Raw genomic sequence first — 25,993 nt, 5'->3', positions numbered from 1 at the left:
TGTATGCATTTTATTGTATACCAATCACATCAATAAAGCTCTTTAAAAAGACAATTTGAGAGAATGTAAAAAACATTCAATGAGAAAAAGGCACACAACCTAATAGAAAAAGTGACAAAAATTGGAATTTCACAGAAATGGGAATCCAAAAGCCAATAAATATATGAAAAATTATCCAACCTCATTAATAAGAAGAGAACAGCAAACAAAATATAATACACACACATTCATCAGGCAAAAATTAAAGTTTGACTGTACCAGTTATTGGCAAGTATATTAGTCTGCTAGGGTTGTCATATCAAGATACCACAGACTGGGTGGCTTAGACAACAGAAGTTTGTTTTCTCATAGTTTTGGAAACTGGAAAGTCTAAGATCAAAGTGCCAGCAGATAGATCTCATTCTGAGGCCTCTTCTCTTGGTTTACAGGTGACTGCCATCTTGCTATATGCTGACATGACCTCCTTTGTGCATGCAGGAAGAGAGAGAAAGAGACAAGCTCTCTGGTGCCTCTTCTTATAAGGACACTAATCCCATTAGACTAGGGCCCACCTTCACAAACTCATCTAACCCTAATTATTTTTCAAAGTCCCCATCTCCAAATACCATCACTTTGGAAGTTAGGGCTTCAACATATGAATTTGGGGGGACACAAACATTTAGCCCATAACTGCAATGATGTGGAGCAGCAGGATCTTTCAAACAGTGTTGGGGGTGTAAATTGTTTTAACTGTTAAAGTTCACCCTACACATACTCTATGTGCTGGTTATTAACCTATTGTCTTTCGGCTCCAAACCCACTATTCCATACGCAACATTTTTTTTTTTTTTTTTTTTTTTGCGGTATGCGGACCTCTCACCGCTGTGGCCTCACCCGTTGTGGAGCACAGGCTCCGGACGCACAGGCTCAGAGGCCATGGCTCATGGGCCCAGCCGCTCCGCGGCATGTGGGATCTTCCCGGACCGGGACACGAACCGGCGTCCCCTGCATTGGCAGACAGACTCTCAACCACTGCACCACCAGGGAAGCCCTATAAGCAGCTTTTTGGTGCAGGGTTTGAGATTCTGCAAATCACATTTTTTCCTTTGTTAGTTGGCTCTCTTTTAGATATTGCAAATACGGGGTACTGGAGAGCATCTAGAAGATAAGGATAGGAGAAAATATGCTACTTCTTGTTTTTCTCATTATTCCTGTCAGTGTCAACCCGGCAACTCTTCATCCTGGCAGTAGCAGTTGGTAAAGGAACTGACAAGTGAGAAACACACTCCCAGAACAAGCTTCTCTCATGACCCCCCTTTGAGGTACAAGCACTAGCTGGTTGGCACCTGTTTCAGAGACTAGAGTTTCAGCAGCACCAGCACCAGTCATATTGCCTCCTTCTCAGAGATCTGGGTCCCAGATCTTTGGAGTCCCTTCCTTGGAGCTTCTGAGATGACATACCAGGTGAGCAGTACCCTCTCCTTCAAGGTATAGGTTCTAGGTCTGTGGAACACTTCCCCTAACTTTCTAGTTTGTAATAACCCAAATTTCTTCCCTCTGTTCCCTCTATTCTAGCCTTAGAGGTGGAACAGTCACTTCTTGTAGTTACTAGCTCTGTGTAATCTCAGTGTTCCTTTTTTCTTTTCATTTCTCTCATATATCCAGTTCTACTAATTCCCTATATTGATTTACCTCTGTTAAGACAATTGGTTTGATTTCTGTTTTTCTGGCCAGTGGCTTACTGCTATGGTTCTTGGTATGGAAGTAGTATCAAGAAACCAACCCACAAAGATGGAATCCTGGGATTGACTTCATTGTGTCCTTGGCCTTGAACACAGTATTAATCTCTTTGCCAATGGGAAAGGGATGCTATTATTTCACGGTATGAGAAACATTACAAATAATCAAATTATCACCTGTTATTGATTGTGATAAAATATTTACTAAGGCAAATGCCTTAGGTGACAAAGTAGCCACTGAATTTAACCATTAATGACAGTGAAGATGGCTAAAATGATGACTACTTTTGAGTGTCCTAGATCATTTCCAGAAAGAAAGGTTAGATCCTTACACTACAAGCTCAATTTATTATTATAGAAACAAGGTTTTATGGTATTCCTAAAAGTATCTCTTACTTACTATAACCACAGAGTTGACCTCACTGAAAATTAGATACAAAATTTAAGTTTGCCAGTAATTAAGGTAGTGTGGTACTACCATAGGATAGACAAATAGATCAATGGAACAGAATAGAGCACCCAGAAATAGGCCTACACTTGTATGAATATTTGATTTTAAGTAAAGATGCTAAGTAATACAATAGGGGGAAAGAATAGCCTTTCAAGAATACTGAAGTAACTAGATATTCAAATGGAAAATAACTTTGTTGTTTCCTTGATCAAAAGTCACCATACACAAAAATTAATTTGAGATCAATCATGGACTTCAATATAAATGCTAAAACCATAAACTTTTGAGAAGACATCATAGAAGAATATTTTTTGTGACTTAGGGATAAGCAAATGTATCTTAGAACGCAAAAAACAATAACCATAAATGAAAAAACTTTATTAAAATTTTCTACTCATTAACAGTCACCATTGAAAAAATGAATAGGCAAGTTCTGGTTCATGATGATAACACAGGAGGATCCTGAAATCACCTCCTCCCATGGACAACACTGAATTTACAGCTACGTACAAAATAATTTCCTCTGAAAGAAGCCCTAAAACTAGCTGAGCAACTCCTACGCATCAGGTGGACAAGAGAAAAACCCACATTGAAACAGGTAGGAGAGACTGAGTCACAGTCTTGCCACAAACCCCAGCCCCAGGACGGTAACCCGCAATCGGGAGGGAGAGAATTCAAAACCCCACACTTCTCCCTGAGGAGTAAACAGCTTGAACCCCACATCTGTCACCCCAGCTTTTAAGACCTGCAATATAGAACTGAGCCACCAAAACATATGGCTTCAAAAGCCAGTGGGGCTTGTGTCCATTTGACCCACAAGGCTATAGCAAACTGAGAAACAGTTCTTAAAGGCTGTCATGTGAGGACTCATGGATCCCAAGGCCCAGTGTAAAGAAGCCAACTGAAAAGTGCCCAGACTTTCTGTGAGAGAGGTTTAATTGCTTATCTTAAAGCATTGGCCTGGGAGTTCCCTGGTGGTCTAGTGGTTAGCATTTGGTGCTTTCACTGCTGTGGCCTGGGCTGGGGAACTGATATACCAAAAGCCACGTGACACAGCCAAAATAATATAAAGTAAACTTTGATTATTTAAAAATAAAATAAAATAAACATTGATTATTTAAAAAGAAAGAAAAACAAAGCATTGGCCTGAGGGGCAGGGATCTAATTTAACAGACATCTAGGGTGTGGCCTACTGAAACACTCCAAAGACAGAGGCTGATGGGCTCCATGTTTGTGCTCTCCCTCTGCCTCACTCCAGTTGCTCGTATCTCCCAGAAAACACCTTCTACACTCATCTTGCACCCTGGTTTTTGTGGCTGCCATCCATGGGTTGCCCCTTGATTGACTGGCTCTCTGTAGGACTGTAATAGATGAAAGAGGAGGTCTTAGCTGGATGCACCTCCAGGGCATAGCAGGCACACTCTTTCTGTAAAAGAGGACTATTAGTTTATCTTCATAGCTATGGCCTGAGAGGTAGGTTTCTAATTAAAACTATATCTAAGGGCTGACTATAATTCTCTTCGGAGACCTCATAGGGGCATAGGGAAAGTGTTGTCTTTGTGGTCTCCCTCTGCCTTGCTCCAGGTTGCTGGTGTCTCCCAAAAAGCAGCTTGTACACACGTCTGGTGCCTTTCTGTGGTTGCTGACTGGGGAATGCCCCTGGATTACCTGGCTCTGGTGGCCAGCAGGGTTCATGTTTGCAGGTCTTATAGGATTGTTGAAAATTGATAAATAGTTCTTAACTGGCAACTGCATCCAGAGAACAGCACAGAGATGGTAGACTGAAATGCACCCCAAGGCTTTCTGTGAAAGAGACTTGTTAGCTTACTTTTATAGATGTGGCCTGGGGGGTAGGCTTCTAATTAAACACACATCTAGGTGCTGACTATAATTTTCTCCAGAGACTGGGGAGGCTGGCAGGTGCACCATCATTGCACTCTCCCTTTGCCCCACTCCAAGTTGTCAGTATCTCAGAGAAGGTAGCTGTTATACACATCTGGTGCCCCAGTTTTTGTGTTAGCCACCCAGAGAACACATCCCTCAGTAATCTGGCTCTGGTGACCAATGGGGCTTGTTCTTACAGCTTCAAAGGGTTGGTAGCAAACAAAGAAACATTTCTCAAATGGCTATCAGCCTAAGGCTCAGCACTGAGGCAGCAGACAGAAATGCCAACTTGCTGAAAGAGGTACATTTGTATAGTTTAAAAGCTGTTCCCTTAGTGTCTGGCTTCCAATCAACTTGCATCTGCATGCTAAGATACTCTCCCCACTTTGAGAGACTGACAGGTCTTAGCACACCCTAAAATGCTGGGAGCCACTAAGAATAATGTAGGCGGCTTGGACAATCACAAAGTCTTGAAAGACAACCAAGAGCTCAGGCAGTGTTGAATGATAAGGTTCATCTTCCACACAAAATGACTCCTTCAAGACTAGAAGAAGTAGTTGTTTTATTTACTGCATAGAAACCAATGCAGAGAATCAAGGAAAATGAAGAAACAGAAATATATTCTAAATGAAAGAATGAAATAACATCAATAAAAAAGGTCTTAATAAAATAGTGATAAGTAATTTACCTGATAAAGAGTTCAAAATAACGATTGCAGTGATGCTCACTGAACTCAGAAGACGAATGAATGAACAAAGTGAGAATTTCAACAAAGAGATAGAAAATATAAGAAAGTATTAAATAGAAGTCACAGAGCTGAGGAATACATTAACTGAACTGATACATACAATAGAGGAGTTCAACAGCAGAACAGATGAAGTGGAACAAAGAATGCGTGAACTCAAAGACAGGGCAGTGGAACTCACCAAAAACAGAGCAGGAAAAGGCAAAGTGAAGATAGCTTAAGGGACTTATGGAACATCTTGTGGACCAACATTTGCATTATAGGAGTCCCAGAATGAAAAGAGAGTGAGAAAGGGGCAGAAAAATTGTTTGAAGAAACAATGACTAAAAAAACTTTCTTGGGCTTCCCTGGTGGCACAGTGGTTGAGAATCTGCCTGCTAATGCAGGGGACACGGGTTCGAGCCCTGGTCTGGGAGGATCCCACATGTCACGGAGCAACTGGGCCCATGAGCCACAACTACTGAGCCTGCGCGTCTGGAGCCTGTGCTCCATAACAAGAGAGGCCGTGATAATGAGAGGCCCGTGCACCGCGATGAAGAGTGATGCTGGCTTGCTACAACTAGAGAAAGCCCTCACACAGAAACAAAGACCCAAAACAGCCAAAAATAAATAAATAAAATTTAAAAAACAAAAACAAAAAACTTTCTTAACCTGGGGAAGGAAACAGACACCCAGATCCAGGAAGCTCAGAGAGTTCCAAATAACATAAACTCCAAAAGACCTACACCAAGACACATTGTAATTAAATATCAAAAGTTAAAGACAAGGGGAAAGTCTTAAAAGCATCTTGTTGTACAAAGGGAAACACATGAGACTATCAGCAGATTTTTCAGTAATAACTTTGTGGACAGAAGGAAGTGGTATGATATATTCAAAGTGCTCAAAGTAAAAAACTGTCCTTCAGAGTTAAAAGAGAGATAAAGTGTTTTCCAGACAAGCACAAGCTAAAGGAGTTCAACAACACTAAACCCACCTTACAAGAAATATTAAAGGCAATTCTTAAGTAGAAATGAAAGGGTGCTGTTAGTAACAGGAAATATGAAAGTATAAACCCAAGTGGTAAAGGTAAATATACAGTAAAATTCTGAATAATCTAACATGTGGACAGGGTGAGTTAATCACTTATAAAGCTAGTATGAAAGTTAAAGACAAAATAGTAAAAATACCTACAATAATTTGTTCATAGATACACAAGATAAAAAGATGTAAATTGTGACATCAAAATGTAAAACATGGGAGGGGGAATAAAAATGTAGATCTTTAGACTATGATCAAATTTAAGTTGTTATCAACTTAAAATAGACTATTATAAATATAAGTAATATGTTTTATATGTAAGCCATATGGTAACCATAAAGGAAAAACTTATAGGAGATACAGATAAGATAAAAGAAATGAATCAAAGCAAACCACTAAAAAAGTCATTAAATCGGTAAGGAAGAGATCAGAGAAGAAAAAAGGAGCACAGAAGAACTACAAAACAGCCAGAAACAATTAACAAAATGGCAATAAGTACATACCTATCAATAACTAATTTAAATGTAAATGGATTAAATTCTCTAATTAAAAGACATAGAGTGGCTAAATGGATAAAAGAAAACAACCCTTCTGTATGCTGTCTACAAGAGATTCACTTCAGATGTAAAATTACAGACAGATTGAAATTGAAGGGATGGAAAAAATATTTTATGAAAATGGAAATCAAAAGAAAACTGGGGTAGCTATAGTTATCAGACAAAATAGACTTTAAAACAAAAACTATAATATAGACAAAGAAGGTCATTATATAATGATAAAGGGGTCAATCCAACATGATATAACACATATGCACCCAACATAGGAGCACCTGCATATATAAAGCAAATATTAATAGAGCTAAAATGAGAAATAGACAGCAATACAATAATAGTAGGGGACTTTAATTCCCTACTTTCATCAATAGATCAACCAGACAGAAAATCAATAAGGAGACATTGGTCTTAAACAACACATTATACCGAATGACTTAACAGATATATCCAGAACATTCCATCCAAAAGCAACAGAATATATATTCCTCTCAAGTGCACATGAAATATTCTCTAGGATAGATTATATGTTAGGCCACAAAACAAGTCCTAATAAATTTAAGAAGATTGAAATCATATTAAACATCTTTTCTGACCATGTGGTACGAAGCTAGAAAGCAATTATAAGAATAAAACTGGAAAATTCACAAATATTTAGATATTAAACATTCTGCTGAACAATGGGTCAAAGAAGAAATCAAAAAATACTTTGAGACAAATGAAAATGGAAACCCAACATACCAAAATTTTTGGGATGCAGCAAAAGCAGTTCTAAGAGGGAAGCTCATAATGATAAATGGCCTACTTCAAGAAATAAGAAATATTAACAAAAAATCTAATTTTACACCTTGAAGAATTAGAAAAAGAAGAATAAACAAAGCCCAAAGTCAGTAGAAGGAAGGAAATACCAAAGATCAGAGCAGAAATAAATAATTAGAGACTGAAAAAACAATGGAAAAGATCAGTGAAACTAAGAGCTTTTTAAAAAATATAAATAATATTTACAAACCTTTAGCTAGACTCACTGACAAAAAAAGAGGACTCAAATAAATAAAAACAGATATGAAAGAGAAGACATTACAATTGATACTACAGACATAAAAATGATCATAAGAGACTACTATGAAAAATTATATGCCAACAAATTGGACAACTTAGAAGAAATGGATAAATTCCTAGAAACATGCAACCTACAAGCCTGAATCATTGAGAAGTAGAAAATCTGAACAGACAAATTACTAGTGAGGAGACTGAATCAGTAATCAAAAACCTCCAGAAAAACTTAAGTCCATGACCAGAATGGCTTCCCTAGTGAATTATACCAATATTTAAAGAAGAATTAATGTCAATACTTCTCAAATTCTTCCAAAAATATAGAAGAGGGAACATTTCCAAACTAATTTTACAATGCCAGCATTACCCTGATACCAAAGCCAGACAAAGATGCCACCAGAAAAGCATATAACAGGCCAATATTCCTGACGAATATAGATGCAAAAATTCTCAACAAAATTTGGGAAGATAAAGTCAACAATACATTAAAAGGATTATACATCATGATCAAGTGGAATTTATTCCAGGGATGCACAGATAGTTCAACATGCACAAATCAATCAATGTGATATAGCACATTAACAAAATGAAGGATAAATATAATATGATCATCTCAATAGATGCAGAAAAGCATTTGACAAGATTCAACATCCATTTATGATAAAAACTCTCAACAAAGTGTGTAGAGAAGAAAACACCTCAACATAATAAAGGCCATATATGACAACCCTATACCTAACAACATACTCAATGGTGAAAAGCTGGAAGTTTTCCTCTAAGATAAGGACCAAGACAATAATGTCCACAGTACCACTTTTATTCAAGTTCTAGACAGAACAATTAGGCAAGAAAAAGAAATAAAAGGCATCTAAATTAAAAAGGAAGAAGTAAAACTGTCACTACTTACAGATGACATGATATTATATGTAAAAAACCCTAAAGACTCCACCAAAAAACAAATCATTAAAGGTGCTGGATACAAGATCAATATATAAAAATCTGTTGCATTTCTATGCACTAATAAGGAACTACCAGAAAAAGAAATTAAGAAAACAATTCCATTTACAGTTGCACCAAAAAGAATAAAATACATAGGAATAAATTTAACTTAGGAGGTGAAAGACCCATACACTTTAAACTATACAATATTGAAGAAAGAAATTGAAGACATAAATAAATGGAAAAATTCTACATGTTCATGGATTGGAGAAATTAATATTGTTAAAATGTCCATACTACCCAAGCTATATACAGATTTAATGCAATCCCTATCAAAATTCCAATGGCATTTTTCATAGTAATAGAATAAACAATCCTAAAGTTTGTATGGAACCACAAAAGACCCTGAATAGTCAAAATGGTCTTGAGAAAGAGGAACAAAGCTGGAATCAAACTACATTACAAAGCTGTGGTAATCAAAACAGTATAGCATAGACATTAAAAACAGACCAATTGATTAGTGGCACAGAATAGAAAATTCAGAAGTAAAACCCATGCATATGTAGTTGATGAATTTATTACAAAGAAGCCAAGAATATACAATGAGGAAAGGATAGTTTCTTCAGTAAATCGTGTTGGGAAAAATGAATAGCCACCTGCAAAAGAATGAAACTGAACCTCTATCTCACACCATATACAAAAATCAACTCAAAATGATATTATAGACTTGAATGTAAGATCTGATACCCTGAAACTCCTAGAAGAAAACATAGGTGGTAAGCTCCTTGGAATTGGTCTTGGCAAAAGTTTTTGGATTTGATACCAAAAGCAAAGGCAACAAAAGTAAAAATAAACAAGAGGAACTGCATCAAACTAAAAATCTTCTGCACAACAAAGAAAACTATCAACAAAATGAAAAGAAAACCTAGTGATTGGGAGAAAATAGTTACAAACCATACATCTAATAAGAGGTTAATATCCAAAATATATAAGGAACCCCAACAACTCAAGAGCAAGAAAACAAAAAATCTGATTTAAAAATGTGCAGAGGATCTGAATAAGCATTTTTCTGAAGGAGACATACATATGGCCAACAGATACATGAAAACAGGTACAACATCACAGGAATGCAAATCAAAACCACAATTAGATCTCACCTCACAGCTGTTAAATGACTATTATCAAAAGGACAAGAGATAAGAAGTGTTATCTTGTAATGAGGATTTGGAGAAAAGGGAACCATGAATTGTTGGTGGAAATGTAAACTGGGGCAGCTACTATGGAAAACAGTATGCAGGTTCCTCAAAACATTAAAAATAGAACTACCATATGATCCAGCAATTCCACTTCTGGGTATTCATCCAAAGGAAGCAAAAACACTAGTTTGAAAAACTATATGCACCTCCATGTTCACTGCAGCATTGTTTATAATAGCAGAGACATGGAAGCAACCTATCCATCAATGGATAAATAGATAAAGAAGATGTGGTAAGTATATATACAATGGAATATTTTTCAGCTATAAAAGAGAAGGAAATCCTGTCATTTGTGACAACACTGATGGACCTAAAGGGCATTATGCTTAGTGAAGTAAGTCAGACAGTGAAAGACAAATATCATACGATCTCATTTATATGTGGAATCAAAACCAAAACCAGGGCTTCCCTGGTGGCGCAGTGGTTGAGAGTCTGCCTGCCGATGCAGGGGACACGGGTTCGTGCCCCGGTCCGGGAAGATCCCACATGCTGTGGAGCGGCTTGGCCAGAGCCATGGCTGCTGAGCCTGCACGTCCGGAGCCTGTGCTCCGCAACAGGAGAGGCCACAACAGTGAGAGGCCCGCGTACCGCAACAAAACAAAACAAAACAAAACAAAAACACCCCAAACCAATACCCCCATGACCTCATAGATACAGAGAACAGATTGATCATTGCCAGGAGTGGGGGATGGGTGAAATGGAAAAAGGTGGTTACAGGTACAAATTTGCAGTTAAAAAATAAATGTCATGAGAATATAGTGTACAACATGGTAACTATAGTGAGTAATATTGCAATTTGAAAGTTGCTAAAATAGTAGATCTTAAAATTCTCATCACACAAAAAAATTTGTAATTATGTGTGGTGATGGATCTTAACTAGACTTAATGTAGTGATCATTTTATAAAATATACAAATATTGAATCATTATCTTGTACAACTGAAACCAATAAAATGTTACATATCAATTATACCTCGATATTAAAAAAAGAATTTAGGTCAATTAAGATATTCAGAAAAGAAAGATTCAGAAATAAGTTTCAAAATTTCAAAACTAACTTTTGGTATAAATATCATTGTGAAACCAGCTAATAGCGTTAAAAACTTTAAAAAATTAGTTATCTACTTTTGTGTATGGGTGTTATACTCAGTTTTTTCTTCAAAAATTAATGATTACTTATGAAGCTTAGCACCATAGTGGCCCAAAATTATAACATTATAATGATGAACTATAGTGATGAACACTATAGTTCATCAAATCTAAGATGCTATCATATGTAAGACTCATCCCAATTTCAAAGATGTTAAATGTTAAAAAAAAAACTAGAAAACTGTGCCTTAGAAATGATGAAATATTGTGGTGGTGGTAGTAGTAGTAGAAACAGAAGAAGTGGTGATAGTTGTAGTAGTAACACATATATATATAGTGCTTATTATGTGCCAGGTGCTCTTCTAAGCCCTTTACATATATTAACTCATTTAATCCTCATAAGTAAAGTAAATACTATCATCAGCAGCAACAGCAGCAGCAACAACATCAAAGACTTTAAAACTTTCTCATTGTTATCAGCTAGTAAATGATAGAGCCAATAGTTTGTTTAAAAATGCAAATTTGGGAGAGTGCACAAGATGGTGGAGTAGAAAGACCCTAAGCTCACCTCCTTTTATAGGCACACAAAAATTATAACTATTTACAGTGCAACTATTGATGATAATGACCTGAAAACTGGCAGAAAAGATTTTCCACAACCAAAGAAGGAACCACAATGAGAGGGGTAAGAAGAATAGTCAAGACCTACATCCCTGAATCAGCAACCAAAAAATGGAAGATAATCACTATTGCAGAGGTTCTCCCCAAGGAGGGGGTGTGTCCCTACATTGGGCTCCCCAGCTGAGTGTTCTGCACCAGGAAGAAGAGTTCCCAGAATGGCTGGCTTTGAAGGCCAGCAAGGATTGTGACTCTGCTCTTAAAGGGCATGCACAAAATCTCACACATTCCTAGTCCTAACACAGAGGCAGTAATTTAAAAGGAACTAGGGTCAGACCCATTTGCTGAACTTGAAGAGACTCCTGGAGGGCCAGGAGGCAACTGGGACTCCCTCTGGGAACATAGACTCTGGTGGCAGCCATTTTGGGGAGCTGGTTCTAACATAAGGACATTGGTGCTGGCAAGCACTCTTCTGGAATTCTCCCTCTAGCCTATTCTGGGGGCTTACCAGCCACCCGTGGATGGCACCATCCACAGCCCCCCCCCTCCCAGCCAGCCATCATGGGACCCAGCCCCACCACCAGCAGGATGGCATCAGCCTTGGGACTCCCTGGACAGTACAGCCAACTATGTCAGGACCTGGCCCTGTCCACAAGCAGCCTCAGTGAGAAGAAGGACCTGGCAGCCAACCAGGTGGGGGCCAGCCCCCACCTACCAGTATACTCACAGGCAGCCCCACCACAACAAAAGGGCCCGCTCAGCCCACACAGTGGCAACCCTAGATCATACAGCTCGGGTGACCAGTGGGGAGTGTACTGCTGGTCCCCATAGGACATTTCCTACATAAGGCCACTTCTCCAAGATTGGGAAATGTAACAAATGTACTTAACACATACATATAAACACAGAGAATTAGGCAAAATGATGTGACTAAGGAATATGTTTCAAATGAAGGAACAGGATAAAACCCAAGAAGAAAAACTAAGTGAAATGGAGGTAAGCAATCTACCCAATAAACATTCAAGGTAATGATCACAAAGATGCTCAATGAACTCAGGAGAAGAATGGATGAACAAAGTGAGAAGTTTAATAAAGAGTTAGAAAATATAAACAAGAACCAAACAGAGCTGAAGCATATATTAACAGAAATAAAAAATACGCTAAAACATGAAAATTTTAATGTTTCATAGTCCTTTGTATATTTTGATTGGTAACTAGTATTGTGAAAGGTTGAATTGCAAGTGGACAAATATACATTATACATGCAATTCTTGGAAAGGAAACCTATGAGAGTGTATGCAGATATTGAAGTTAGATAATCAAAGAAAGTTGCGCTGTGCTGAAGAAAAGTGTAAATCTTTGTTTTTGTTCTGGAAGGAGGGAGTACCTCAGCTTCAGAAAAGTGAGTTAAATATACTCCTTGTTTCTTGAAACATGCTCAATCCAGTCTTGTTTATTGTATTTTACTTTTCCCCTGTATCTTCTTCCCCCATTCCCTTCCCTCATAATAGGCACCCAGAACATATATCAAGTAAGTATGATGCTTTACTTGTTTGATATATGTCCTTGGCTATCTTTGTATTCTTATAAAATGAACAATACTCTTTTTTGCTTGTGATTTGTGTGTAGTTGTTTGTAATTTTAATAAATGTTACGTAGTAACATTTGATAGGTCTCAGTTTCTTATTCAACACTATTTTTCATTCAAGACTATGTTTTAAGGTCTATCCATGTAATTGTATATAAATCTAAAGCAGCTTTACTTGTTTCAAAACCTGTTTATGCCAGATTGCATTATTATTGTAATTGTGGAATTAAACTAAATATTATGGACTGGTTAAATACCAGTGTAAAAATAGAGTCACTCTTTCCCTGAAAACCAAGTTTGGAACTGCTTTGGAAAGTTTTGATAAAGCAAGTCACAGAAGAAATTGCTGAGCTAGGTATGAGCAAGATAACACTAAAAGGCTGGGGAAAAAATTATAAAAATCTAGAACTTTGGTTGTTTTGCCACTGTCTTTAAGTCCCCCCGCCCCTGGCTATTTTAAAGAAACTGAAATACGAACTAAGAGATGATGTCTTATGAATAAGACTATGCAAGAAAGGAGATGAGGAATTCCAATCAGTGGACTAATTTCAAAGCAAAATCTGTGGTCCTATATTAAAAGATTGACTAATGAATGTACCTTCATCTATTTAAGTTAAAGTAGAATGTTTCACATATAGCACTTTCCTTTTTTAAATGATTCTTCACTTTAACTTACTTTGGAATTAAGTGAACACTTCCATTCCACTGTATCAATTAAGAGGCCCACTATTGTTTATGCTTAAGAAAGCTGAGCCTAGAAAAGGAGAGTGGGGAATAGAATATACAATATTTGGGAAGAAATTACAGTAACATGTAAAAATGCTTATGCTATAATATTACCTAGGAAAGTAGTATACAAAATAATATACACAGTATATTTATGTCTATTGTGGTAGATTGTTTACAAAGATGGCTGCAGTAATTCTTCCCATTCCTGTATGTAGGTCCCTTTACAGTGTAAGTTTGCTGTCCTCTTAAGAAGTGCAGTCTATTTCCCTATCATGTTAATCTGGGCTGGCCTTGTGAATTGCTTTGACAAATAGAATGTAGCCAAACCTAGGCCTTGTGGCTTCTGCTTTCACCATCTTGGAATGCTGCCCTGAGATTGCCATGTGAAGAAGCCAGGTCTAGCCTGGAGGATAGAGGACACATGAAGCAGAGACAAGTGCTCCAGCTGAGGCCCCTTATACTAACAAGCCGGTACTTGTACCAAACATTTGACATGTGAATGAAGCCATCTTACATTATCCTGTCCCAGGCAAGCCACCAGATGACAACAGCCTCATGAATAAACCCGGATGAAACCAGCAGAACAGCCCATCTACTCGTAACCCAAATTGTTGATCCACAGAACTTGTTGTTTGAAGCCATTAGGTTTAGGGATGGTGTTATAGTGCAATAGATAGCAGATAGAACTCTACAGAGCAGTCATGCACTATATATAAAAAAAGGAAGTGAACAATACAATTGACAAAGAATTCTACAGGAATGTGTTTTTAAGTGGCAAAGAGGCCCTGGATATTGAAAGTAAAAATTGTTGCTCAGGAATTAATGACTTACCATATCATTATTCATTAAAAATTTACATATTTCTCAACATTTTCTCAACATTTTCAAAGCTAAAATTGGAGGGAAATCCATTCTTTTAAATGTTAATATTATAATTTTACATTTATTAAAATCGAATGAAAGAATTTTAAAATATTAACTTACCATGGTTTTAGTGCAGTATCCTGAGGCAATTTCATAGTGAATCTGATTTTTCTCTTCCAATATTTTTGGGCCATATGATTCCACAATAATATACAGCCCAATATTTTCTGGATAGACTATTTGAGCCCAAACTGACAGGTTTTGTCCCTTGTCCAAAAGATAAAAAACACGAAAAATATCATTATGAAATGCCATGTAGGGGCATTTTTCTTTTGTTTTGAAAGCTATACTTTGTGCTTCCAGTTTTAAGGGATATTCCTGTGGATGTATTGTGCCATTTTCAAAAACATGTATGAGATACATTTTACCAGATGTATTCAAGGAAATTAATGATTTTATTGTGCTATTTGTCCATAAATGCAGCTTTACTGCATCTTTAATATTAATCTTGAAATAAAACATTACATTATTTTCCATTTTTACCACAATATTTCCATAATAATCTGGAAAAAAGAGAGAAAAGTTTGTGTTATTCTATGTTGACATAAATTCATGCTGTTTTATTTAAGTGCACTATTAACCAAAATAATTTCTTTCATAGTGATTATTTATATACTTTGAGAAAATTCAGGCACAAACCCATAACATTACAAGAAGTTTGAGAGCTTCTCTCCCACTTCGTAGCAGAGCGTTTTTTTGTTTTTGTTTTTTTTTTTTTTGCATACCTTTTTCCTCACATTCACTCTATCACATTTTTTTTTTTTTTTTTTTTTTTTTTTTGCGGTACACGAGCCTCTCACTGTTGTGGCCTCTCCTGCTGCGGAGCACAGGCTCCGGACGCGCAGGTTCAGTGGCCATGGCTCATGAGCCCAGCTGCTCTGTGGCATGTGGGATCTTCCTGGACTGGGGCATGAACCCGTGTCCCCTGCATCAGCAGGCGGACTCTCAACCACTGCGCCACCAGGGAAGCCCCACTCTATCACTTTTATAATCACATTATTAACATAGAAGAAAGAGCTGGAATTAGTGCATTAAATAATAATGAGGATGAGAATGACAGGAATGGTATTATTAGGAAGCATTGTATTATGGACTGAATTATGTTCCCTCAAAATGCATATGTTGAAGCCCTAACTCTCATTGTTACTGTATTTGAAGGTAGAGTCTTTAAGGAGGCAATTAAGGTTAAATGAGGTCAGAAGGATGGGGCCCTAATCCAATATGACTGATGTCTTTATCAGGGGAGGAAGATACACCAGAGAGCTCTTTCTCTCTCTGCATGTACAAAGAGGAAAGGCTATGTGAGGACAAAGTGAGAAGGTGGCCACTGTATTCAAGCCAGCAAGAGAGTCTTCGTCAGAAACCAACCTTGATGACACCTTGATCTTGGACTTCTAGCCTCCAGAATTGTGAGAAAATAAATTTCTATTGCTTAAGCCACTTAATCTGTGGTATTTTCCTATGGCAGCCATAGTAGGCTAATGCAATTGGGATGAAGAAATGGTGGTGGGAGGAAGACAGCACCTCTTCAGGTTCACTTTATACAAAATAATTAACTTTCTCCCCTTAATAGAGTATTATGCCTAAGTCGCAGAGGTTCATAGACAATAAGTCTCTTAACCTCTTTGGTTCTATAACCATATGTATAAAATGAACAGTTGGACCAGTTGGTTTCATAACTTCCTTTCCAGATATGACACTCTTTGCATAGAGCCCCTAGGAGTATACTTTCTTTAATTTTCAAAAACAGCACTTAGAAAGGACTGGCTGAAAGGAGGAAGGTGAATTCAAAGAGTTAGGGAGGTTCAGAGCTTTTTGTGAGTTTGCATCTTACATTTGGAATATGAATAATTAAGTGACATTTTCACAACTTGCCATAAATTATATTCTAATCAAGCTCTTAAATCAGAAATACCAATTTTTTTTAGGATCAGAATACTTTAATAACAGTGTCAACATACTACCATTTTCCTATCACACTTCTCATTAAAAACATTATTAAATGAATTTTGGATTAAATACAAAGTTAAGACGAAAATTAGGAATTATTTTTTTAAATAATGAGAATAAGAACACTATATATAAAAGCCTGTGGGACGTAGCTAAAGCTATGCAGAGAAAAATTCATAGTATTATGTTTTTCATAGTTTTAAATGCTTAGAAAACAACAAAAACTGAAAATAAATGAACTAGTTATTTAACTCAGGAAACAGGCAACAGAATACCAACATTACAAACAAAAAGCAGAAGTGAGGAATCATTAATGACAAAAGCAGAAATTGAGGAATTAAATAAAAAAGAAAGTAGATTTGATAAATCAAAGACTTCTTTTCAAAGGAAAGGAAAACAAAAACAAAAAATTAAAAAAAAAATGATATCTTGCAAGCCAAACTAGCAGAGTGGGACATAAACAATATTACAAATAAGCAAGAGAATATGATTACAGATACATAAGAAATTTAAACATTAAAACGGGAAGCCTTTGCCAATAAATTAGAAAATCTAGAAAAAATGAATGCTTTCCTAGGAATAAACAAACTTCTAAAATTGACTGAAGAAGAGATGAAAGACTTTAATAGACCAATTAGAGAAAATAAAATTAATGAATAGATATAACATTCCTGGTTGGGAAGACCTGATATTGCAAATATGCAAACATCTATTCAATAAATATCAATATTTATTGAATGCCCACTATAGCTACATACTGTTCTAAATACTTGGGAGGGACATATTAGTAAAAAAACTGAAAGATCATTTTCTCTTGTAGCTTCTATTCCTTTAGGGAAGACCGCCAATAAACATAAGATAAGTAAATTATATAGTGTGTTGGCGATTAAAGCTACAGTAACCAAAACAATATAGATCTTGTGGAGATAGATGAGGGAAGGGAATAGCCTAGAAACTGAACCCAGTTAACATGAGGCATAAATGCATAATAAAATTGGCATTTCAAATCTGTAGGGTAAGTGGTGTTTAACAGAAAACTGATTTGAAGGCAACACCAGCTTTCACAGGAAAAATAGAAATAAAAAATAAAATTAGATTCCTTATACCAAATATAATTCTAGATGAATTAAAGATTTAAACATAAAAATTATAATGCTAAATTATAAAAAGAAAATATGTGATAATATCTTTATAATTGGAAAGACCTTTCATATTATGACATTACAGAAGAATTCACAAATAAAAATACTAACAAATTTGACTACTTAAAAACTGAAATTGTAAATGTCAAAGTCCCTGCAAAAAGACACTGAGAAATTACACACCACAGAAAATATTTGCAATATGCGTCAAAGACAAATGGATAATATACATTATAAGTAAAAAACATATCAATAAGAAAATAAGCAATCCAGTGCAAAATATCTAAACAGTATGAATTGACAATCCAGAGAAAATATGACCAATGAACATACAAAACTAGATAAAACATCTAATTATAAAATGTGCAATAAAATGAGAATTACACGTTTTTCTTCCACACTATGGGTAAATAGTAAATAGATTTTATAAAAATATACATTTTAAAAAATACTTTTGGGTGAGTTTAGACTGACAATTTTAAGGATTTATCAACTTTTTAAATATTCAGAACTCTGATTCAAGAATTTTATATCTAATAATCTATGTTACAGGAATACTTGTACAAGCGTACAAGTACATATATACATATGTATATATATATGCATATTCTCCACAGGGGTTTCTTTAATTTAAGTTTTATTTTATATTGGAGTATAGTTGATATACAATATTGTGTTAGTTTCAGGTGTGCAGCAAAGTGATTTATTTATACATATACATATTTCCATTCTTTTTCAGATTCTTTTCCCATATAGGCTATTATAGAATATTGAGTAGAGTTCCATGTGCTATACAGAAGGTCCTTATTGACTATTTATTTTATATATAGTAGTGCGTATATGTTAATCCTAAACTCCTAATTTAACCCCTCCCATTACCTTTTCCCTTTCATATCCATAAGTTTGTTTTCAAAGTCTGTGAGTCTGTTTCTGTTTTGTAAATAAGTCCATTTGTATCACTTTTTAAGATTCCATATAAAAGTGACATCATATGATATTTGTCTTTCTCTGACTTACTTCACTTAGTATGATAATCTCTAGGTTCACACATGTTGCTGCAAATGGAATTATTTCATTTTTTATGGCTGAGTAATATTCCATTATATGTATGTACCACATCTTCTTTGTCCATTCCTCTGTCAATGGACACTTATGTTGCTTTAATGACTTGGCTATTGTAAATAGTGCTGCAATGAATATTGGGGTGCATTTAACTTTCTCAAATTATGGTTTTTTCTGGATATATGCCCAAGAGTGGGATTGCTGGATCATATGGTAATTCTATTTTTAGTTTTTTAAGGAACCTCCATACTGTTCTCCATAGTGTTTGTACCAATTTACATTCCCACAAGCAGTGTAGGAGGGTTCCCTGTTCTCCACACCCTCCCCAGATTTTATTGTTTGTAGACTTTTTGATGATGGCCATTCTGACTGTGTGTGGCGATACCTCATTGTAGTTTTGATTTGCATTTCTCTAGTAATTAGCAATGTTGAGAATTTTTCATGTGCTTTTTCACCATATATATGTCTTCTTTGGAGAAATGTCTATTTAGATCTTCTGCCCATTTTATGATTTTTAAAAAAATATTTAGCTACATGCACTCTTTGTATATTTTGGAGATTAATTCCTTGTCGGTCGCTTTGTCTTCAAATATTTTCTCCCATTCTGTGGGGTTGTCTTTTCATTTTGTTTATGGTTTCCTTTGCTGTGCAGAACCTTTTAAGTTTCATTAGGTCCCATTTGTTTATTTTTATTTCTATTATTCTAGGAGGTGGATCAAAAAAGATCTTGCTGTGATTTATGTCAAACAATGTTCTTCCTATGTTTTCCTCTAAGAATTTTACAGTGTTCGGTCTGACATTTAGGTCTCTAATCCATTTTGAGTTTATTTTTGTGTATGGTAAGGGAGTGTTCTAATTTCATTCTTTTACATGTAGCTGTCCAGTTTTCCCAGTACCACTTACTGAACAGACTGTCTTTTCTCCATTGTATATCCTTGCCTCCTTTGTCATAGATTAGTTGACCATAGGTGCATGGGTTTATCTCTGGGCTTTCTATCCTGTTCCATTGACCTATAGTTCTGTTTTTGTGTCAGTACCGTACTGTCTTGATTACTGTCACTTTGTAATATAGTCTTAACTCAGAGAGTCTGATTCCTCCAGCTCCGTGTTTTTCCTTCAAGACCACTTTGGCTATTTGGGGTCTTTCGTGTCTCCATACAAATTTTAATATTTTTGTTCTAGTTCTGTAAAAAATGCTATTGGTAACCTGATAGGGATTGCATTGAATCTGTAGATTGCTTTGGGTGTATAGACATTCTCACAATATTGATTCTTCCAATCCAAGAACATGGTATATCTCTCCACCTGTTGGTATCATCTTTAATTGCTTTCATCAGTGTCTTACAGTTTTCTGCATACAGGTCTTTTGTCTCCCTAGGTTGGTTTATTCCTGGGTATTTTATTTTTTTGTTGCAATGGTAAATGGGAGTGTTTCCTTAATTTCTCTTTCACATTTTTCATTATTATTGGAGAGCAGTGCAAGAGATTTCTGTGCATTAATTTTGTATCCTGCAACTTTTTCAAATTCATTGATTAGCTCTAGTAGTTTTCTGGTGGCATCTTTAGGATTCTCCATGTATAGTATCATGTCATCTGCAGACAGTGACAGTTTTACTTCTTCTTTTCCAGTTTGTATTCCTTTTATTTCTTCTTCTTCTCTGATTGCCACGGTTAGGAGTTCCAAAACTTTGTTGAATAATAGTGGTGAGAGTGGATATCCTTGTCTTGTTCCTGATCTTAGAGGAAATGCTTTCAGTTTTTCACCATTGAGAATGATGTTTGCTGTGGGTTTGTCATATATGGCCTTTATTATGTTGAGGCAGGTTCCCTCTATGCTCACTTTCTGGAGATTTTTTATCATAAATCGTTGTTGAATTTTGTCAAAAGCTTTTTCTGCATCTACTGAGATGATCATATGATTTTTCCTCTTCAATTTGTTAATATGGTGTATCACATTGATTGATTTTCCTATATTGAAGAATGCTTGCATCCCTGGGATAAATTCCACATAATCATGGTGTATGATCCTTTTAATGTGTTGTTGGATTCTGTTTGCTAGTATTTTGTTGAGGATTTTTGCATCTATATTTGTCAGTGATATTGGTCTGTAATTTTCTTTATTTTGTAGTATCTTTGTCTGGTTTTGGTATCAGGGTGACAGGGGCCTCATAGAATGAGTTTGGGAGTGTTCCTTCCTCTGCAATTTTTTGGAAGAGTTTGAGAAGGATGGGTGTTAACTCTTCTCTAAATGTTTGATAGAATTCACCTGTGAAGACATCTGGTCCTGGACTTTTCTTGTTCAAAGATTTTAAATCACAGTTTCAATTTCATTACTTGTGATTTTTCTGTTCATATTTTCTCTTTCTTCCTGTTTCAGTCTTGGAAGGTTATACCTTTCTAAGAATTTGTCCATTTCTTCCAGGTTGTCCATTTTATTGGCATAGAGTTGTAGTAGTCTCTTAGGATGCTTTGTATTTCTGCAGTGTCTGTTGTAACTTCTCCTTTTTCATGTCTAATTTTATTGATTTGAGTCCTCTCCCTCTTTTCCTTGTTGAGTCTGGCTAATGGTTTATCAATTTTATCTTCTCAAAGAACCAGCTTTTAGTTTTATTGATCTTTGCTATTGTTTTCTTCCTTTTTATTTCATTTATTTCTGCTTTGACATTTATGATTTCTTTCCTTCTGTTAACTTTGGGTTTTATTTGTTCTTCTTTCTCTAGTTCCTTTAGGTGTAAGGACAGATAGTTTGAGAATTTTTTTGTTTCTTGAGGTAGGCTTGTATAGCTATAAACTTCCCTGTTTGAACCGCTTTTGCCGCATCCCGTAGGTTTTGGATCATGGTGTTTTCATTGCCTTTTAAGGAGGCTGCCAGCTACTGGTTGGTGGAACTGTATCATGAGGTGGTGGGCTGCAGAACCCCAGGGGTCCGCAGTGTTAGTGCTTGTTCACTGGTGGGTGGGGTTAGGGTCCAGGAGATCCTGGGATTGATGCCTGTCCACTGGTGGGTGAACCCAGGTCTTGGGGCCAATGCCAGCTTACTATTGGGCAGAACTGGGTCCTCAGGTCTGGCTGCAGGGCCCAGGGGCCCCAGAGCTGATTTCAGATTGCTGATGGGTGGGTCCAGTTCCTGACACAGCTGGATGTTGGGTCCAGAATGTAGGTTCAGGTTCCAGCTGGTCACAAGGTTGGTGCTGGTCCACTGGGTCCCCAGGTTGTGGGCTGTGGTTGTCCTGGGGCTAGTGTCTGCCCTCTGGTGGGTGAAGCTGGTCCCAAGGCTAGAGCAGGCTTTCTGGTGGCTGGTGCCTGCTCACTGGTGGTATAGTTGCATCCTGGGGTCTCTGGCTACAAGGCCTTCTGGGCTCCAGGTTTAGTGCTTGAGCTGTGGTGTGTGGGTCCAGGTCCTGGGCCTTCTGATGGGCAGGGCTGTGTCCAGGAGTGGTTGTGGGCTCTGGGAGTCTTAAGGCAGCCTGTCTGCTGGTGGGCAGGGCTGTGTCCCCACCTAGTTAGTTGCTTGGCCCAAAGCATCTCAGTAGTGGTGGCTACAGGCTGTTGGGCAGGGGCAGGGTGGGATCCTGAAACTAATAAACTAGAGGGAGAATTCCAAAATGATGCTTGCCAGCACCAGGGTCCATGTGGTATAAGAGCTCTCAAAAATGGCTGTGGCCAGTGTCTGTGTCCCCAGCATGAGCTTCATTTTCCTCTTGCCTCTCCAGGAGACTCTCCAAGATCAGCAGGTAGGTCTGACCCAGGATCCTTTCAAATTACAACTTCTGCTCTGCGCCCTGGAGCATGTGACATTCTCTGAGTCTCTATTTCCCACGACTCTCCAGGACTCCTGAAAGTAAGCCCCACTGGCCTTCAAACCCAAATGTTCTGGGGAGTAATCATCTGGTGCTGGGGAACACAATGTGGGGTTCAGACTGCTCACTCCTTGGGGAGAACCTCTGCAATTATATTTACTCTCCTGTTTGTGGGCTGCCCAGAGACATGGGACTTGAGTATACTGTGACTCTGTCCCTCCTACCTGTCTCATTGTGGTTCCTCCTTTATATCTTTAGTTGTAGATCTTTTCTGGCAGGTTCTGGTCTTTTTCATCAATAGTCGTTCTGTAAATAGTTGTAATTTGGGTGTGCTTGTGAGAGTAGGTGAGTTCAGGTCCTTCTACTCTGTCATCTTATCTGATTTCACCTGTTATATTTTGAATTTGCTTATAAAAATGTCTGGATAAATTCACAGGAACTTGTTAATAGTGGGTTATCTGAGAAATGGAAATAGTGAAGGCTGAGGACCTTTAACTTCATATCTCATATACTTATAAACTGTTTAAACTTTTTATTTCAGCATTTCTGAATGGCTTTCAGTACAATATTCAAACTTTAAGGTCCTCTAAAATCTATCCCCAATTTTTCATTCTGATCTTATCTTCTTTTCACTATGGTCTTTTAAAAACACAAATATCCGGGCTTCCCTGATGGTGCAGTGGTTGAGAGTCTGCCTGCCGATGCAGGGGACATGGGTTCGTGCCCCGGTCTGGGAAGGTCCCACATGCCACAGAGCAGCTGGACCCATGAGCCATGGCCACTGGGCCTGTGCGTCCGGAGCCTGTGCTCCGCAATGGGAGAGACCACAACAGTGAGAGGCCCGCGTACCACACACACAAAAAACCCCCAAAAAACTCAAAAAAACAAAAAACAGAAACACAAATATCCTGCTTCTCTCTTGCTTAAAACTCTTTAGAACTCCCTAGAGGCCTTAGAAGAAGGTCCAATTTCTTCATACAACTTTTGAAGTCTTTAATAATCTGGACTCTATTTCTCCAGAAGAGACTCATCCCTTCTCTCTCTGCAGAACTCTGTTTCAGCAGTTTATCATGTTTCAAGTTCTGGGAAGTACCTTGTCATCTCTGTCTCTGGGTCACTGGGCACACCAATCCCATCTATTGTCTTCACTGTCTAACCCCGGCTTATTCAGCAGATCTCAGTTTAGATACCACTTCCCTAACTCAAGGTAGCCTTCCCTACTTCCATGTCTCCCAATTTGGGTAAGGTACTCAATCTGTGTGTTTCCATAGCACCCTATATTTTCTCTACCATAGAATTAAACATGTTGCTTTATTTGCATGTTAACTTGTCTTTATCCTATGTAATCTTGTAAACTCTGGGAGGGTGGGAATTGTGTTCAAATTACCACTATATCTCCAACCCCTAGCAGAATGCCTCACAAATAGTGGTGCTCAATGAATATTTTTCAATTATTTATTCCAAAAAGTACGTATTATATACTGTTCTAGGTATTGTGGGTAAAGCAGCAAATATAATGAAGTCATGCAGAACATTTTTTTGGTGGAAGATTCAGCTAACAAATAAGTACACATATAATTTGTTAGGTGATGATAAGTGCTGTGAACAAAATAAAGAAATGTAAGGTACAGAGCAGGGGAGTTAGGTCATGGTCAGGGAAGAGCTCTCTGATAAGGTGACATTTGGACTTAAACCTGAATTAAGTATAAGAGTTATGTAGATATCAAAGTGAGGAATATTCTTGGCAGTAGATATCCAGGGAAACAGTAGATATCCAAGGAATAGCAAAGAGGTCAGTATGGCTAAGTAACACTGAACAAAGGGTCGAGGGATAGGAGATGACATCAGAGTCCTGGGCCAGATCACATATTGTTTTTCAGGTGATGTTAAAGGTTTTAGATTTTATTCTGAGTGATATAAGAAGCAAATGAGTGTTTTAAGCAGAGGAATAATATGATTTTGCATATATATTCAAAGGCTCACTCTGGCTGCTAGGTGGACTGTGGTTAGGGATGGGGACGCAAGGATAAAAAGTGAGAGACCACTTAAAAAACTCTTGTATGTATGAGTTAGAGAGGATAGGGGCTTGAACTGGAGTGGGAATGGTGGAAAAAGGTTAGATATTAGATACATTTTTTAGATATAGCCAACAGGATTTGATAATGGCTTGTTTGTGGGATGTTAAAGGGGAGGATTCAAGGATGAGGTCATGGTTTGTGGCATGGAGAAAAGAAGTGCTGTTTACTCGATAGGGGAGGGCTAGGGATGAAGCAGGTTGAAGTGTGGGTGAGGGAAACAAGGATTCAGTTATGGATATGTTAGTCTGAGATGCCCACTAGTCATCCAAGTGAAGGTATCAAGAAGGTAGTAGGAAATAGTAGTTTGGAGTTCAGGCTAATTATCATGGCTGGAGGGCAAAGAATGAATGTAAATAGAGTTCAGAAGATGTCTGAAAACCAAACCCTGAGGTATTTCTCCATTTAGGAATTAAGAAGATGAGAATGGAAAAGAGGCTGAGGAGGAATAGCTAGTGAAGTAGGAGGAAGAACAAAAAAGTGATATCCTAAAATTCAGTGAAAAAAAGTGTTTCAAGAAAAAGGCCATGTTGAATTGTTTCAAATGCTGCTGCCAGATCATGAAAGATGACTGAAAATTGGCCACTGGATTAGCAAAGTGGAAGTCATTGAAAAGCTTGATAAGGGCAGTTTCTGAGAAAATTTGATTAGAGTGGATTCAAGAGAGAATGAGAGGAAAGAGGAAAAAGTAAAACTAGGCAATACTTCCTTGGAGTTTTGTTGTAAAGGGGAGCAGCAAAACTGGATGGTTGAGAGTTGAAGAATGATATGGGGTCAAGAAAGACTAATTACAAATTACAGTGATATCTACTTTAAATTTCATGGTTAATTTATCTCCTAACATGATTCCTTGAGGATTAAACTTTCTATTTCTTTGCATTTCCTATAATGTTTAGTACACTGCCTCAGGAATAATAACATGAAGAATAACTACTATTAATTGAAGGTTTACCACTTGCCAAGTATTATTCTAAGCATTTTATATACAATCCCTTATCTAATCAACATGACAGTCCTATATTCTAGATTAGAAAACTGAGGCTTGGAAATGTTAAATGACATGTTCATGGACTTGAAAACAGATCTATTTAACTCTACAACACCTGTTATAGATTAATTGAATTGTGTCCCCTCCAAAAAGATATGTTGAACTTCTAACTCCAAATACTACTTCAGAATGTGACAATATTTGGAAATAGGGTCATTATAGATATAATTATTTAAGATGAGGTCATACTGGAATAGGGTTGGCCCTGATGTCCTTATAACAAGATGACACGTGAAGCCACAAGAATTCTATGTGATGACAAATGCAGCAATTGGAATGATGCAGCTGCAAGCCAAGGAATGAAAAGGTTTGCCAGCAAGTGACTAGAAGCTAGGAAAGATTCCCTAGCTTTCAG

At 37.2% G+C, this 25,993-nt stretch overlaps 1 protein-coding gene across 1 annotated transcript in view; it reads right to left on the bottom strand.

The window, feature by feature from the left end:
- CATSPERE (catsper channel auxiliary subunit epsilon) overlaps positions 1 to 25,993 on the bottom strand; it is a 251,287-nt gene that overhangs the window by 82,866 nt on the left and 142,428 nt on the right. The window contains exon 10 of the mRNA XM_065871636.1: positions 14,622 to 15,064. Coding sequence (XP_065727708.1) covers positions 14,622 to 15,064 — 443 coding nt within the window. The remainder of the gene's footprint in view (positions 1 to 14,621; positions 15,065 to 25,993) is intronic.

This window comes from Phocoena phocoena, chromosome 1, assembly GCF_963924675.1.
Source record: "Phocoena phocoena chromosome 1, mPhoPho1.1, whole genome shotgun sequence".
Taxonomy (NCBI): Eukaryota; Metazoa; Chordata; class Mammalia; order Artiodactyla; family Phocoenidae; genus Phocoena; species Phocoena phocoena.
This window is presented reverse-complemented; position numbering and strand designations above follow the sequence as displayed.